Raw genomic sequence first — 18459 nt, forward strand, 5'->3', positions numbered from 1 at the left:
ATTGGTGAGTGGTTTGACTTTCAGGCCCTCGTCTCTCCTTGAAATTGGTGGAGGGGAGAGAAAAGAGGAGTGAGGCTGAAAGTTCCAAGTTTGTCTTGTTTGTTTGGGGGCCCTACCTGGCTAAGCTCAGGGATCACTCCTGGTGGGATCGAAGGTCTATCTGGGGAGTCAAAGTTATTCACTTACATTTGGAAGTTACATTCACATTGATGGGTTTTAGAACTGAGAAGCCAGATAAGATCTATAATGAAAAGATTGCTAGATAGAAAAAGGGGGCAGAATTGAGAGTCTGCCATTTCAACAATTGCATGTCAAGGAAAACAAAGAAAAAATGTAAGCAAAAACCTGTGGCTAAAAAAGTCAGAAGGAAATAAGCATCCATTAAGAAGAAATTATTTCAGAAAGAGATAATAATCCATAAGGCGATGGAACCAGAGCAATAATACAGTGGGAAGGAAAAGAAGAAGCAGAGATATTTAAGTGAAGATACATAAAAACCTTAAACAGGTTAGAAGAGAAAAAAATCAAGGTTACATAAAGGAATTATTGTTTATAAAAAGTGTACTTAAAAAGTCGCAAAAGTAGATTGAGAAATCGAATACTAAGCAGACATGTTGGGAGATTTGAAAGTACAAAGACAATGAGGTTCTCAATTATCAATAGCCCATTTTTTCCCAAAATTTATTGAAGCATGATGGTTTAGCTTAGTTGAAAGGGGCAAAACAAGTATTGAACTATGTATCAAAAAGAAAATCTAAAGTCATTTTGGAAAGTAGGAAACATTAGAAAGAACATTAGAAAGAAGCCTGCAATTTGAGATTTATGAGCAAAAATTTAAGGTCAGATCAGTCAGCAAGATATATATGATTTTATTCAGTAGAGTGGGAGGAAAGAGGGTAAGTTTTACAAAATTTAAAACTGGGAAAGCATGGGATTTAGTTTTGATATTGTAGCACTGTAGCAGTGTTGTCCTACTGTTCATCGATTCAATATGTTGTAGCTCACGGGCTACAACAAACAATGGGAAAAGACCTCAAAATAGCTCTAAAGCAAATCAGAGGCCTAGGGAATGATTTCAAGTGGAACAACATTAGAATCATCGGAGTACCAGAAGGACAGGGAGACAACCCCAATGAAAAAGCCACAGTTAAAAATATCATTGATGAAAAGTTCCCAGAGCTGGAGAATGCAGGCATCCACATCTAAGGAGCCTGAAGAGTACCAGCTACAAGAGACCCTATAAAAAGACTCCGAGACATGTCATAGTCAGAATTATGGATGCCACTGATAGAGACACAATACTGCAAGCAGCAAGGTCAAAGAAGGAAATCACATACAAAGGAGCACCCTTTAAAATTACAGCAGACCTATGAGAGGAAACCCTCCCAGCCCAAAGACAATGGTGGGATATAGTGAAAAAACTCAATGAAATAAACGCCTCACCAAGAATACTTTATCCAGCTAAACTCATCAAACTCAAAGGAACAATACACTATTTCATAGATAAACAACAGCTCAGGAACTGCATAGACACAAAACCAAATTTAAAAGAAAGACTAAAGGGACTACTGTAAGACAAGAAAAATCCCTACAAGCACAACAAACCCCTACAGAAAGATGGCACAAAAGCCCATGACAATAATCTCTCTCAATGTGAATGGTCTAAGTGCACCAATTAAGAGACAGAGTGGCAAAATGGATTCGGAAACTAAACCCAACATTCTGCTGCCTACAAGAAATGCATCTGAACAGTCAGAACAAACACAGAGTCAAAGTCAAAGGATGGAAAACAATCCTGCAAGCAAACAACTCCCTCAAAAAGCCGGGGTGGCTATACTAGTATCCGACAACATAGATTTCAGGTTGAAAAAGATTAAAGGAACAGTGAAGGCCATTTTTTAGTAATCAAGGAATATGTTTAGCAGGAAGAAATCACACTCCTAAATGTATATGCACCTAATGAGGGACCAGCTAAATACTTAAAACAACTGCTAACAGATTTTAACAAGGACTTGGCTAGCAACACAATAGTAGTTGGAGACTTCAACACTGACCTATCACCTCTAGATAGATCAACAAGATTAAAACTAAGCAAGGAAATGCTGGCTTTGACGGGAGAGAAAAGAGAGGGCTAACAGATCTATACAAGACTTTGCATCGCAAAAAGAAAGAATACACATTTATTCCCAGTGCACATAGAACATTTTCCAAAATAGACCATGTGCTGGGTCAAAAAACATACCTCAAAAGAACCAGGAAGATAGAAATTGTATCAACTATCTTTTCAGACCACGATGCACTGAAGATAAAAGTGAATCATGCACAGACCTGGAGAACCAAGTCAAACACCTGGAAATTAAATAACTCAAAGTTGAACAACGAGTGGGTCAGAAAGGAAATTAAGGAAGAAATCAAAAGATACCTGGAAACAAATGAGAATGAAGACTCGAGTTATCAGAACCTCTGGGATGCAGCTAAAGCCGTGTTAAGGGGAAAATTTATAGCTCTGTAAGCATTCCTCAGGAAGGAAGAAAGGGCAAACATAGACAACTTGACTTCACAGCTCAAGATATTAGAAAAGGACCAACAAGAGGAGCCCAAACCAGACAGAAGGAAAGAAATAACAAAACTTAAAGCAGAAATTAATGACAAGAAAACCCAAAAAACAATCCAAAAGATCCATGAAACCAAGAGCTGGTTCACTGAAAAAATAAACAAGATTGATAAACCACTAGCAAGACTCACCAAGAAAGAGAGAGAGAAACAGAGAGAGAGAACCCTAATAAACCGAATCAGAAATGAAAAGGGGGACATCACAACAGAAACCAAAGAAATTCAAAGGATCATCAGAGACTACTTTGAAAGTCTTTATGCTACAAAACAAGAGAACTTAGAAGAAATGGATAAATTCCTGGATTCCTATAATCTCCCAAAGTTGAACCAAGAAGATCTGGAATACCTGAATAGACCTATTAATATCAGAGAAATTGAAACTGTAATCAAAAGTCTTCCCCCAAAAAAAGCCCAGGTCCAGATGAATTCACTAGCAGATTCTTCCAAACAGTTAAAGAGGACCTATTGCCAGTTATTCTCAAGCTTTTCCAGGAAACTGAAGAAACAGAAAGCTTTCCAAACAGTTTCTACGAGGCTCATATCTCCCTACCAAAAACAAACAAAGACAACACAAAAAAAGAAAATTACAGGCCCATATGCCTGATAAACATGGACTTAAAGATCCTTAACAAAATATTAGCAAATAGAATCCAACAACTCATCAAAAAGATCATACACCGCAACCAAGTGGGACTCATCCCGGATATGCAAGGATAGTTTAACATTTGGAAATCAATCAACATAATCCATCATATCAAAAGAAAAGATAAAAACCATATATGATCATATCAATAGACACAGAGAAAGCATTTGACAAGATCCAGCACCCGTTTGTGATAAAAACTCTTACCAAAATGTGTTTTGAAGGACCTTTCCTCAATATAGTTAAAGCCATCTATCACAATCCTATGGCAAGCATTATCCTCAATGGGGAACTCTAAGAACCTTCCCTCTAAGATCAGGAACAAGACAAGGATGCCCACTCTCACCACTTCTGTTCAATATAGTACTGGAAGTACTTGCAATAGCGATTAGGCAAGAAAAAGAAATTAAGGGCATCCAGATAGAAGAGGAAAAAAATCAAGCTCTCACTCTTCACAGATGAAGTCATACTATATTTAGAGAACCCTAAAGCATTCACCAAGAAACTCCTAGAAACAATAGACTTATATAGTAAAGTCACAGGCTATAAAATCAATACCCAAAAGAAGAAAGTGACATGAAAAAAGCAATCCTATTCATAATTATGCTTCAGAAAATAAAATACCTAGGAATCAGATTAGCTAAGAAGGTAAAGGACCCGTATAAAGAAAACTACAAAATCCTACTTCACAAAATAAGAGAGGACACAAAGAAATGGAAAAATATCCCCTAATGGATTGGGAGAATTAACATTGTCAAAATGGCATTACTCCCCAAAGCATTATACAGATTCAATGCGATCCCTATAAGTGTATCCATGAAATTCTTCAAAGAAATAGATCAAACACTCCTGAAATTCATATGGAACAACAAACCCCCAGCAATAGCTAAAGCCATTCTGGGGAAAAGCAAGATGGGAGGCATCACCTTCCTCAACCTCAAACTCTACTACAAAGTGGTAATAATTAAAACAGCATGGTACTGGAACAAAGGCAGAGCTGCAGACCAATGGAACAGGGTGGAATATCCTTATACACACCCTCATATATGTGATCATCTATTCTTTGATAAGGGAGCAAGAAATGTGAAATGGAGCAAAGAAAGCCTCTTTAACAAATGGTGCTGGCAAAACTGGACAGCTACATGCAAAAAAATGGGCTCAGACCTCTACCTAACACCATGCACAGAAGTCAGATCAAAATGGATTAAAGACCTCAACATCAGACCAGAATCCATCAGGTACACTGAAGGCAAAGTTGGCAAAACCCTCCATGACATTGAAACTAAAGGTATCTTTTAAGGTGACACTCCATTGGCCAAGCAAGTGGAAACAGAGATAAAGAAATGGTACTACCATAAGTTGTGAAGCTTCTGCACCTCAAAAGATACAGTAATCAGAATACAAGGACAATCTAAAAAATGGGAAAAAATATTTACCCAGTACCCATCTGAAAAGGGGTTGATATCAAGGATTTACAAGGCACTGGTTGAATTCTACAAAAAGAAAACATTCAACCCCATCAGAAAATGGGGCAGTGAAATGAACAGAAATTTTATCAAAGAAGAAATCCAAATGGCCAAAAGGCATATGAAAAAATGCTTTTCATCACTAATCATCAGAAAGATGCAGATCTAAACAACCATGAGATATCATTTCACACCACAGAGACTGGCCCACATCCAAAAGAACAAAAGCATCCAGTGTTGTAGGGGATGTGGGAAGAAAGGGACTCTCCTTCACTGCTGGTGGGAATGCCGACTGGTTCAGCTCTTTCGGAAAACAGTATGGATGCTTCTTAAAAAATTAGAAATTGAGCTCCCATTTCACCCAGCAATACCACTTCTAGGAATATATCCCGAAGAGGCAAAAAAGTACAGTAGAAATGACATCTGCACTTATATGTTCATTGCAGCACTGTTTACAATAGCCAGAATCTGGAAAAAACCCAAGTGCCCAAGAATAGATGACTAGTTAAAGAAACGTTGGTACATCTACACAGTGGAATACTATGCAGCTGTTAGAAAAGATGAAGTCATGAAATTTGCATATAAGTGGATCAACATGAAAAGTATCATTAAGTGAAATGAGTCAGAAGGAGAGGGACAGACATAGAAAGATTGCACTCATTTGTGGAATATAAAGTAACAGAATAGAAAACTAACACCCAAGAATAGAAGAAATAAGGACCAGGAGGCTTGCCCCATGACTTGGAAGCTGGCTTCACATGCTGGGGGAAAAGACATCTCAGATAGAGAAGGGAACACCAAGTAAAGGGTTTTTTAGAGGACATGCTCTGGCTGGGAGATGCGTGCCGAATGTAGACTAAAGATTGAACACAATGGCCACTCAATGCCTCTATTGCAAACCACAACACCCAAAAGGAGAGAGAAGAACAAAAGGAAATACCCTGCCACAGAGGTGCGGTGGGGTGGGAAGTGATAGGGTAGGGGTGGTGGGAGGGATACTGGAATCATTGGTGGTAGAGAACAGGCACTGGTGGAGGGATGGGTACTCGATCATTGTATTACTGAAACGCAAGCATGAAAGTTTATAAGTCTGTAAGTGTACCTCACAGTAATTCACTAATGAAAAATCAAAAAAAAAAAAAGGAAAAATTTCCTAGGTTTATTTTGAAAGGTCAAATTTAGGCCGTGTTAAATATGTATGGGTATTTCTAAATACTTTTCTTATACTGAAGTAAAAATTTATTATTGCTTTGGCTTAATTATACTATAGAAATGACAATTTAATCAGATATGATTAAGAACCACCAGAAGAATACATTTTAATTAGAAGCTAAATACTGCCAGTTGCTCAACTACAGTTATTTTTAGGGTTAAATAAGAAAGGTGGAATTTCTATTTCCTGCTGCAAAGCTGTCTGGGCTACTACCCCGGGAAAAGAGTAAAACTTAGTTTGATTTGTGGTTTTGTTTTTGGGCTTTGGGGCTGTAACCAGCAGTCTTCTGGGTTTACTCCTGGCCATGCTCAGTTAACCACAAGCAGTGCTGGGGATCTAATTAGGTCTGCCAGTGCAAGGCACACGCTTTACCCCTGTACTATCTTATCTCCTCACCCCTAAAGAATAGACTGTAAGAACAGGTACTTCATCACTTTGTAAGACAGCAATATCAGGTAGTTAGCTGGTAGCTTTGTTCTTAAAAGATCTCCAAATCGTGTGACGTTTACAGACCAATGAATCTGGACCCTATAATGAAACAGGTAGAAGGAAAATAACCCAGCCACAGTATTTTCTCTAGCAACAAATGGGTATGGCGATCAGGAAGAAATGAAACAAATAAAATTGAGTGTTGTCAGTCAAAAGGAAACAGGGCACAGAATATCCATACCAGCCCTCAGAGATGACCTATTCATATATAATATGGGGTCTTGCATTTTTGTGGAGGGAAAAGTAAACTATGCCAGATACGCATATAAAAATAACGTTAAAAAAATAATGTTGAGGCAAAAAGGAACAACAATCATGGCTGATAGCATTGTACTTCTGAGTAAGCACACAAAAGAGAAGGAATGGAGTGAAAAATAGTAGGCTTACTTAGGATTTCTTTACATATCCTTCTGTGACCTTTATTAGAAACTGTTTCTCTGATCTTAAAAAATAATGGAACATTATAAAGCAGATGTTTAATATGAAAAATCTCCCTCTTCATATGAAAACAAAGATGCTATTTAAAAGGTAGAAGAATAAATGTTTCTCTTAGTCACAAATGTTAAGTAGAATTACCTCTTTAAACCTTTTCTAAGCAAATCCTTAACTATTCAATTGTACCTACTTAGGTAAAAATAAATAATATGTGTTCTCTTTATGAACCAAGCTTAATGCTTATTTATGGATGGTTGTCTCTGGCTAGGAAAAGAAAAACTTAAACATTATTTCCTTAATTAAAACTACAGCAGAGTGCCCACCAACTCTATTTTAAGCTCATTCTATATGTGAAATATAAGTTTTTTTAAATATTGTGAATGGATTCTCACTGTGGGAGAACAATTCAAAACAAATGAGCATGGTCAAATTTTAATTTACCTCAATGGGAGAAAACTGATATAATTAAACTGATAACTCTATTCAAATAATGTTATTTATTTTTTATGACCACCTACTGCCCCCACAAAATTGGTTTCAAGAACTACAGGAAACAGTTCCATACTACTTATAAAATATAATTTGAAACAACCAAGGCATGTTAAAATTGAAAGATTTCTACTGTAGCGAGAATTATGACTTTTTTGCACATTAAAACAACTTCTTCTCTCCCAGAAAAGATAATGCCCTGACTTTGCTATGTTAGCCCCAAATCCACAGAGATAGTCTCTGAGATTAACTATAGTATTTCTTCTTGTAAGGTGATAGGGTAATTGGCTAAAATCAGCCCAGTTTGTCAGGACTGTTCTTGTTTTTAGTACTGAAAGTCCCACATCCTAAGAAGTGTCTAATCAGATGGACCAGGAAGTTTGATGGACCAAGGGTTACTTATATTCAATATGGAATACTGGGGCTGGAGTGATAATACAGAGGGGAGGGCGTCTGCCTTGCATGCAACCAACCCAGGTTGGATCTCCGGCATCCCATATGGTCCCCCAAGCAATGCCAGGAGTAATTCCTGAGTGCAGAGCCAGGAGTAACCCCTGAGCATAGATGGATATGACTCAAAAAGCAAAATACTAATAATAATAACAAATAAAATAAAATAAACCATCAAGATGGAATACTATGAGCTGTTAAGGAAAATTAAAGTTATGAAATTTGCTTATAGTGGAGCCAGAGAGACAGTACAGTGGATAGGGTATTTGCCTTGCACACGGCTGACCCAGGTTCGATCCCTGGCATCTCATATAGTCCCCCAAGCACCACCAGGAGTAATTCCTGAGTGCAGAACCCAGGAGTAACCCCTGAGCATTGCTGGGTGTGCCCCCCCCAAAAAAAATATTGCTTATAAATGAATGGACATAGAGAATATCATGCTGAGTGAAATGAGTCAGAAGAAGGGGGAAAGACATAGAATAACTGGACTCATTTGTGGGACATAAAAAAACATTATATGAGAGTAATACCCAAGAACAGCAGAAACAAGGGCCAGAATAATTGGTCCATGTTTGGAAACCTGCCTCAAATGCTAGGGGAGAAGGCAATTGGGACCACAATGAGAAATATAGTTGGAAATGCTCTGGATAAGAACTGTGTGCTGAGGGGCTGGAGAGATAGCACAGCGGGTAGGGCGTTTGCCTTGCACGCGGCCGACCCGGGTTCAAATCCCAGCATCCCATATGGTCCCCTGAGCACGGCCAGGGGTGATTCCTGAGTGCAGAGCCAGGAGTGACCCCTGTGCATCGCCAGGTGTGACCCAAAAAGCAAAAAAAAAAAAAAAAAAAGAACTGTGCGCTGAAAACAGGTAAAGGAACAAACATGATAACCTCTCAGAACCTATATATTGCAAATCATAATGCCCCAAGGGAGGGGTGGAGAGGGAGGGAGAGAGGGGGGGAAAGAGAGAGAGAGAGAGAGAGAGAGAGAGAGAGAGAGAGAGAGAGAGAGAGAGAGAGAGAGAGAGAGAGAGAAGTGTGCTGTAGAGATAGGCTGGGGGAGGGGGGTGGAAGAGAAACCAGGAACATTGGTAGTAGGTAATATACACTGGTGGAGGGATGGGTGTTAGAACATTGCATGACTAAACCCAACTATGATCAGTTTTATGCACTGTAGCACTGTCGTCCCATTGTTCATCGATTTGCTCGAGTGGGCACCAGTAACATCTCCATAGTGAGACTTGTTGTAACTATTGTTGGAATATTGAATACACCACAGGTAGCTTGCCAGGCTCTGCTGTGCGGGCGGGATACTTTAGGTTGCTTGCCGGGCTCTCCAAGAAGGACAGAAGAATCAAACCCAGGTCGGCCGTGTGCAAGGCAAACACGCTATCTGCTATGCTATTTTAAATTGAAAAACTAGTAAAAATTACAAATAGTATAAAATTATACTATAAATAGCATAAAATTATACTGCTTTGTCATACTATGAGCAAAACATTCCAACTATTAAAAATTGCTTTCAATCGAATGAGTTTGCTTCATTAAAAATTAGAACTTTAAAGATGCCATAATAAAGGGAAAATAGGACTAATTTTCAACAGCTAAAGTGTTTAAGAGGATTTTCGATCTTCTAGTCCTAAAGACAGATTTTTCTAAGGAAAAGAGATGAAGAAAAATTATCCTGTTTAATTCTTAATATTGATAGTGACAGTGCTACAATTCTTAATATTATAACACACACACATTTTCATAATTTTTCAGAGCCTCAAGAAATATTCTATTACAAAATCTAGTTGAACAAAGCCATAAACAAAGTCAGTGTTAGACTGAAAGTTTAAATAATATGCTTTTCAGCCATGGTAAAACATTAATAGCTAAGTGTCTTAAATGATGCTACGAACAATAATGACCATGACCTTGAAATAAAAATGCATGTAAGAAACTTTCTGAGTTTTTAAATCAATAAATTCTCAAAAACAGTAAAACCAACCTGAATGACATAATGGTAGCAGATAAAAGCTTTTTTTTAAAAATACAATTAAAAGCAAAACAGCACTCCTTATTCTTTGACAATTTACATGCGTTAAGATCCATGTCATTTAAACCAAGAATTCTTATCAGCTCATAATTCAAAAATATGTGTTTTAACAAATAAATTTTTGTGTTTATCTCAACACAAAAGTTAAAAAAGAAAACAGGGAAAAGAAAATTTCAAGTTCATAAAGTGATTTAAGATATGGCTACAAAGTGTTATGTGTATGTATTTCTGTATTTTTGTGTATACACGCAGAGAACAATCCTGCACTATTATGTTTTTTAAAATTCCTCTCCAATTTGATGATCTTTATTTCCTAAAAGAAAACTATTTCCCAAATTCAAAAATGTTCTCTTCTAAAGTTTTCCCTCAAACTGACATAAATTATGTTACAAAACTTTACAGAAACACAATGCAACGTGTTGAAAGATGTGATAAACAGCACATTTAAAACTATTTTAAAAAGGAGGTCAAATCTGACCTCTGGGCCATGAAGCACTACATTAACAGCTCTGCAGAAAGAAAAATGATAACATATAAAATGAGTGCTCGGAAACCAGGACCTTATCAGTTAAGGGTATGATTCAAGCCTGTAAGACAAATTGCTCAGCAAGGCAAGTCACCTTCCTGCTGGGATGAGGATACAGCTGAATTTCCAATGCCCCTGACTATCTCCCTCATCATGTCTCCTAGACTAGACCTGATATCATATAGTCAAGGAATGGCTTATATTACCGAAGTATCTACTACTTATTTGAATATATTCTATCAAAGTCACCCACTAGGATAATGATCTTTGTCCTTTAACTGACAATTCAGTGTTAAAAATAAACATCTTCAAAGAATAGTGAGTGACTAATAGAATTATTCAATGGCCCTTCATAAACAAAAAGCAGTAATTCTATCAAAAGATTCCTCATAAAGAAACTAAGTTTGTTGCTTTTGTTTAAATAATTTTAAGTCACTTAAATAAGTTTTTTTTGGGGGGAGGGGGCGTGGGTGTAGAGGGTATACCTGACAACTGTGCTCAGGGAACAATACGGGATGCCAGGGATCAAACTCAGCTCAACCACATAAGTGCCTTACCCATTATTCTATTTCTTGGGGGCCCCCATTAACTATCGATTAGGTTTTTTGTTTGTTTGCTTTTGGACCACACCCAGCCCTGCTCAGGGCAAACTCCTGGCCACTCCTTTTTCCTGGTTGTGCTCAGGGGACTATATGGGATGCTGGGGATCAAATGGTGGGGATGTACATATGCGTACACACACACTCTCTAACAAAAAAATGGTGAGGATGCACGTGCACGTGCACGCGCGCGCACACACACACACACACACACACACACACACACACACACACTCTCTCTCTCTCTCTCTCTCTCTCTCTCTCTCTCTCTCTCTAACAAAAAAATTTAGTGAAGTCTACAAATTATCTCACTTTGAATTTACACCTGGGACTGAGGTGACAGCTCAAAGGCTGCAGTGAATTCCTTGCATGCAGGAAGCCCAGGTTCAATCCCTGGCGACACACATGGTCCACCAAGTACTGAGCTGGGAACAGCTCCTGAACATCAGTGGTTGGCCTCAAAAAACAAAAAAAAAGAGAGGAAGTAAAATAAAAATACCTGAACATTAACAGACTTCTTGAGCAGTTCTTCTACAAAGTTCCAATTTGATTCTATGTGTCTCTAGAAAAGAGGAAAAATTACTGTATCAAAAAAATGATCTTAATTATGCATATATTTTAAATCATGGTAATACAAGTTAAGTGGGAAGTATAAACATTTTCTATGTAATTAGAAATCATTAGTTTCTTGAATGTTTAACAATGAGTTTACAGACGGGTAGGGAATAGTGGTGCTTTTATAAGCTGTCAAAAATACTCCACTTGGAAAAAAAAAAAGTTTTATGGCATTTTTAAGCTATGTACTCGCCCTTCTTAAATGTTTTCTCACCAGCTTTTTTCTTTATTTTCTTCATAATTTCTTGAAGACAATCTAAGTTAGCAAAACAGTTTAGAAATTTTCAGAAAATAAAGAAAACTTTATACAATGCTACCTTATTTGGAAAATGGTCATTTATCTGGCAATACCTATCTGGAAGTTCCCCACAAATATGGAAGACAGTCTAAAGGATTTTCACCAAGCCAAAATATTTTTTACAAATGCTAAGCACCAAAACCAACTCTGCCCAGCAAGCTACCAAGCGTATCCCGCCCACACGGCAGAGCCTGGCAAGCTCCCCGTGGCGTATTCGATATGCCAAAAATAGTAACAACAAGCTTCACAATGGAGACGTTACTGGTACCCACTCGAGCAAATCGATGAGCAATGTGATGACAGTGATACAGTGAAAACCAACTTCACTTTCCAGAGGACAGAAAAGCCTAAAGATCTTTCTTACAGGATACTCAATTTTCATGATACTAAGTTTTTAAAGGTTTGGCTATATATTGATCAAAAAGTGCTTCAAAGAGAAAGCATAAAACAATATTTTTCTGACAAGGAGAGGAGGGAGCAACAAGTAAACAAGTAACCCAAATACCTCAGAAACAAAGAATGTACCCTACTCTACTATCCCCATTACAATGACTACATATTTCAATAGGAGCAGATCAGGCAAAAGCCTATCAATAATTTTGATGTTAAATGACTGGATGATATTCCTATAAAATGTCAACTACATAAAACCACTAGATTAGGCAGTGTAGAGATGTTCATTGGAAGAGCACATGCCTTGCATACATGATGACCTGAGTTCTATATCTTGTACCACAGGAGTGAAAAAACAAAATAAAACCCCCACCACCCATACACACACACACACACACACACACACACACACACACACACACACACACACACACAGACTTTTCTCAGTAAGAAGTTTAATGACCGGGACTATAGCAAGTCTATAACATGGCCCTCCAATGACTTTTGCCTACTGTTGTTCTTACTCTTTATTTTCCCTTCCCACACCATAAGTATGCTGGTCTGTCATTATTAGAGTATTAATACTGAGTGACAATTAAACAATACTGAGTGACATTAGAAGACAATGAAGTTTGGGACCTGACAGATGGCACAGTAGATAGAGTGTTTGCCTTGCATGCAGATAACCTGGGTTCAATCCCTGGCATCTCAGTTGGCTCCTCAGAATTACTGCCAGGGGTAATTCCTGAGTACAGAGCCAGGAGTAAGTAAAGTTGAGTAACCTACGAACATTGCTGGGTGTCTTCCCCACCCCTACGAAAAAAAAATAGAAGACAATGAGTTTCCTTACTAGAAGTTAAGACACTCCCTCTAGCTAACTTCTGGGAAAAGCCAGATTAAGTTGCAAAAAGGCCTAAAAGACTCTACATGCTGAGTAGCTGAAGTCTTCTGCCTACACCGTATGAAAGAACTCAATCCAGAATTGAATCCTCTGGGGTGTAGTCAGTTAAGCAATTAAATCTTCAGAGATTGAAACCCTTATACCGAGCCACAACCACCCAACTAAGCACCTATTTGATGCCTGACCCTGTGTGAGATAATACATGTTTGTTTTAAGCTATCAAATCTTCTAATTTTCAGTGAAGAATTACTACGTTTCTCAACCAGGGTGATAGTACAGCACGTAGGGAGCTTGCCTTGTACAGGGCCTGGACTCCATCCCCGGCCTTCCATCCGGTCCTCTAGCACTGACAGGAGTGATTCCTGAATGCTCTGCCAGTAGTAACCCCTGAGCATCACTGAGTGTGGCCCAAAAACCAATCTTGAAAATTTACTGGACGTATACAAATATATTTACATAAATAAAGTGAATATCAAGCATTTATCAGGAAAGAATGTCCTTTAGCTTTGTCCAAAGAGGCCTGGGTCCCTGGAATACCAAGCATAACCAGAGCAGCACTGACTGAAGAATCTGTATATAACTGATGATGCAGGCTGGCTGCAATTATATCCACCCATGTTCCCTTCCCTATGCTGCCACCGCTGTTGCCATAAGCTGGGGTCACACACCTTTCAGATGTGGTGCTCACACTTTTAACTGGTTGTGTTGCTGACAGACGTGGTCCTGATCCTCACTGGGGTCATCATCCTGTAAGTTGCTGAGCTCACACACACACATGCTTGCTAGGGGCCCCAGTTCAGGGCCACAGTGCTCAGACAGTATCTTAGCTGAGCTGTTTGCCAGGGGGCATACCCTGTCATTATAGTGGTGCTCACAAACATCTGGCTGAGGTATATCCAGCATGCAGTGCTCGGGAGCACAGAAAGAAGAGCTGCCGGGAATGAATTTGGATTGAGCAGTGGCACCAGTGATAAAACTCCCAGCCTTAGGCACACTTATAAGGCAGGCACTTTGGCCAGACTCATCACTTAGCCCCAGCAGTCTTGGAATAGTGTTACTCACATCCTTCTGACTGGGCCAGACACTTTTGTCCTCTATCAGTTGACCCGATGATGAACATCAACCATGAAGCCAACCAATTCATCAGGTTTATACATTGGAGCACCATTAATAACTCTATAAACTCTGCTCAGACAATTCCTTTCTTTGAAAATCCTACTTGTGTATGTATTATTACCACACAACAATGGTAGGAAACTCCTGTCATATGGGGAGAGACAATAGAATCACCACATATAGAATCTCTGGGCTCTGACCTATATGCTCCTTCTATGACTAATTTTAAATTTATACCTTTTCTAGGGACGGGAGTGATAGCATAGCAGGTAAGGCATTTGCCTTGCACGCGGCCCACTCGGGTCTGATTCCTCCGTCCCTCTCGGAGAGCCCGGCAAGCAACCTAGAGTATCCCGCCTGCACAGTAGAGCCTGGCGAGCTACCTGTGGCGTATTTGATATGCCAAAAACAGTAACAAGCCTCACAATGGAGATGTTACTGGTGCCTGCTCGAGCAAATCAATGAACAACAGGATGACGGTGCTACAGACAGTACAACAGTGCTACCTTTTCTAGGGGATAACCCACAACAATGAAAATAGTCTTCAGTAAATTCTGTCAGTCCAAGTAAATGATATACTTTAAAGGATCCCTGAGTTTGCAATTCAGATTAGAAATATAGTGGTCTTAAGTATCAAGCGCCCAAACTTGACAGTTGGCACTGAACTCTCAAAAGCAAGATCATTTTGTCATACCAGTTACACACACAGTATTAGTTTTTATATATTCCTTTCTATACAAGAAAACCCATTCTACAGGTAACAAAATTAAGCCCTAGCAAAATTTGGTCTCTTAAAGTTCACCTACATAAATGCCAGGACATGGTTTAGCTTGGCCTCAGTGCCAGTATTCTGTTTTTCTCTTGTTTATTTTCCTTGGATTTTTGGGCCATATCCAGCAGTGCTCAGGTTTTACTCTCCACTCCACACTTAGTGATCACTTCTGGTAGACTCAAGGGACCATATGTGGTGCCAGGGATTGAACCCAGGTTGATCACTGTCTAAGGCAAGCACCCTCACAATGCACAATCTCTCCGACCCTGGTACCATTGCTCTTTCCATTATGTCTTGTCATTAACTGAATTTCCTTGTCTTAAAAAGCCTTCCCCAGTTTCAACAATTCACATTTATATCATTTTTCTTTTTTTAAAGAATTTTTAATTAGTTAGTTTTTTAATTTTTATTAGTGAATCACCATGAGGTACAGTTACAAACTTACGAGCTTTCGTGTTTGCATTTCACTCATACAGTGATTGCTTATCCATTCCTCCACCAGTGCCCATTCTCCTACACCAATGTTCCCAGTATCCCTCCCACCACCCCCACCCCATTCCCCACCACCCCACCCTGCCTCTACAGCAGGGCATTCCCTTTTGTTCTCTCTCCTTTTGGGTGTTATAGTTTGCAATAGAGGTATTGAGTGGTCATCATGTTCGGTCTATAGTCTACTTTCGGCACACATCTTCCAACCCGAATTGGTCCTCTCAACATCCTCTACTTGGTGTTCCCTTCTCTATCTCAGCTGACTTTTCCCCCAGTTTCCAAGCTGTGGGGCAGATCTCCTGGTCCTTATCTCTACTACTCTTGGGTGTTAGTCTCCCATATCATTTTCACTAAGAAAATGTCACCATTAAAACTTTTAGTTTTCTTGTCAAATAAGCAGGAACATGACAAAATTGATATATTTTGTTTTATAATTTAATAGTGGTAATGAATATATTTCAGTTGTTTTACAGTCTCAAGGCATTTAGATCATATGAATTATAGAGTGACAGAATTCTTATCCAAAAGATTTCAACTCTATCAATCAGTGACTACTACCTAAAACAAAAAGAAATCTAAGGAAATTCTAAGGAAAGATTGGCAATTGTATCTTTCTGAAATCAAGTTTGAGTTAAAAGAATAGGTATGTATCAAAGGGATTTGGAATTTTTTTTCACAGAAAAACAACTTTAAGTGATGTCAGCATTTTCTCTACTAAGTTATAAGTAACATAATTCAACTAATTAAAAAGTCATCAATTAAGGGCACTGTCATATATCTATGCATATTTATATACATGTCGTTTTCTTTTTGATTTTCAGGCAAGGAGACTGTTCAGGACTTACTACTGCTCTAAGCTCAGGGACTGCTTCTGGCTGGGTTTGGGGGACCATATGGGGTGTTGACGACAGAACACAGGTTAGGGCTGGACAAATAGTACAGTGAGTAGGTCACTTGCCTTGCACAAGTGCAACTCGGGTTTGATCCCCACATCCCAAATGGTCCCAAAGCACTTCCCGGAGTAATTCCTGAGACAAAAGTAAGCCCTGAGCACTGCCATGTGTGGTGCCACCTGCGCCTCCCCCTCCCACCCCCCCCACACACAAAGAGAGAAAAAGAAAAACATAGGTTGGACACATGCAAAGCAATCACCTTGCCTGTTGTTCTATCACTCCAGCCCAATAAAAGTAAGATATATACTAAAACATCAGCATAGGTGATTGATTGTTACACTATGTTCTGAGATTAGAGTACTGTTAAAACTGATCCCTGCAATGCCCAAAAGTAATTTTCCTCTTTATATGACATTTGCTTTAAAAAGAGATGACGAAGATTGTGAGAGGATAACGCACTCTCACTTAGTTTGAGGGAAAAAAAAGCACTAAACAAAAATATATAGAAGTTTAAATCTTCTAGAACAAGAAGAGCGATACCAATTTTTCCTTCTAGGTCCGTATTAAGAAATTGACAAATTTTATGATTTAAATTCACATGTCGCAAAAGTCCAATTTATAGAAACTTAAAAAAATTAGCCATATCTGAAACCTATTTAAAATGTAAAGATTTCACATTAACCTTCAGGGCAAAGCAGTTTGCATTTAGAAACTGAAATATCTGTACTGTTATCACAAGACGGAGATATTTCTCTGCCGCAGAACATATGACTAACCATTTTAACTTCATATCATCCCTTTATACCAGATTATTCTTTAGTGGAATAAAGCAAGCTTAATGCATAACCATTTTCTCTGCGGTAGCAGGGTGTGCTAATACAACAATAGGAGAAGAAGAGTTTAGGTAATTTTCAAAATTATGACCTAACTACATTCCAGAACCATATTAACATCCTATATCACTTTTCTGACTCTGAAAAAAATGAATCAATAGGCCTTTGTGCTCAGAGATTAGAATAATTACATGATATATAAACCAAACTGAGATGACTGTGATAGAAGGAAAAACTGACCAAACGGAATGAAGGGGGATAATGGAAATAAACTGGGACTATCCCTGGAAAACTGAACTGGTGCAAAATTACCCAAACAAAAGTCTACTTGTAAGAGGCAACCATGAAGAGAACCCCCAAATCAACTCATCTAAGTGAAAAAAATAGGGTGGTAATCACTGTACAGTTGTTTCTCTGCAAAATGGATATACTATTACTCTCACACCAGCTTACAGCACTTCACTGACATTCTCAGAGCCGGAGAGGGCACTTGCCTTGTGCAGCTCACTAGGGTTCTATCCTCAGCACCCCATATGATCCCGAACCAGGAGAAGTTTCTGAGTGCAGAGCCAAGAATAAGTGCTCAGCACTGATGGGTATGGTCCACGAACAAAAACTCAAATCAAAACAAGAATACTTCAAAATAAGCTGAAGGTTCCATTTCTAATGAAAATTTTATCTGAAGAAGTTAACTTTTCATAAAGTTATTAAGAAATACAGGAATACTTATGTTATGAGGACTTACGAATAAAGGCAGTCAACTGTAATACACACATTTATATACCATAACTATTATTTTATCACTTACAAGTTTTTCCAAATAACATTTACTTAACACTTCAAAAAGAAAATCACATAGAAATTGCCAAAATATTAAAGGACAAATATTAAGTTCTAACTATAAAAATTTCATTTTCTATATTGATTCATAGTTAACAAAAGCATTAATCTATGGAGTTCTCTGTACAAAATTTAAAACTAACTTCAACAACTCAACTGTGGGTGGTTCAGAATTACAACAGTAATAGTAATGATATAGATTAATATAGCTTGATTACCTACTATATCGGAGTATCTAAGGATCAGTATCAATCACTATTTATCAATTCACTATGTTTCTGTAATTCCAGCAAGCATTAAGTACCTGAAAACATGTTCTTTGAAGCAGAAGAAAGAACAATTGGTT

General features: G+C 38.4%; 1 protein-coding gene across 1 annotated transcript in view; it reads right to left on the reverse strand.

Moving 5' to 3' along the window:
- The window catches only part of MMS22L (MMS22 like, DNA repair protein), a 120799-nt gene that overhangs the window by 84029 nt on the left and 18311 nt on the right, over positions 1-18459 (reverse strand). Inside the window, exon 11 of the mRNA XM_055136031.1 lies at positions 11463-11525. Coding sequence (XP_054992006.1) covers positions 11463-11525 — 63 coding nt within the window. The remainder of the gene's footprint in view (positions 1-11462; positions 11526-18459) is intronic.

This window comes from Sorex araneus, chromosome 4 (genome assembly GCF_027595985.1).
Source record: "Sorex araneus isolate mSorAra2 chromosome 4, mSorAra2.pri, whole genome shotgun sequence".
Taxonomy (NCBI): domain Eukaryota; kingdom Metazoa; phylum Chordata; class Mammalia; order Eulipotyphla; family Soricidae; genus Sorex; species Sorex araneus.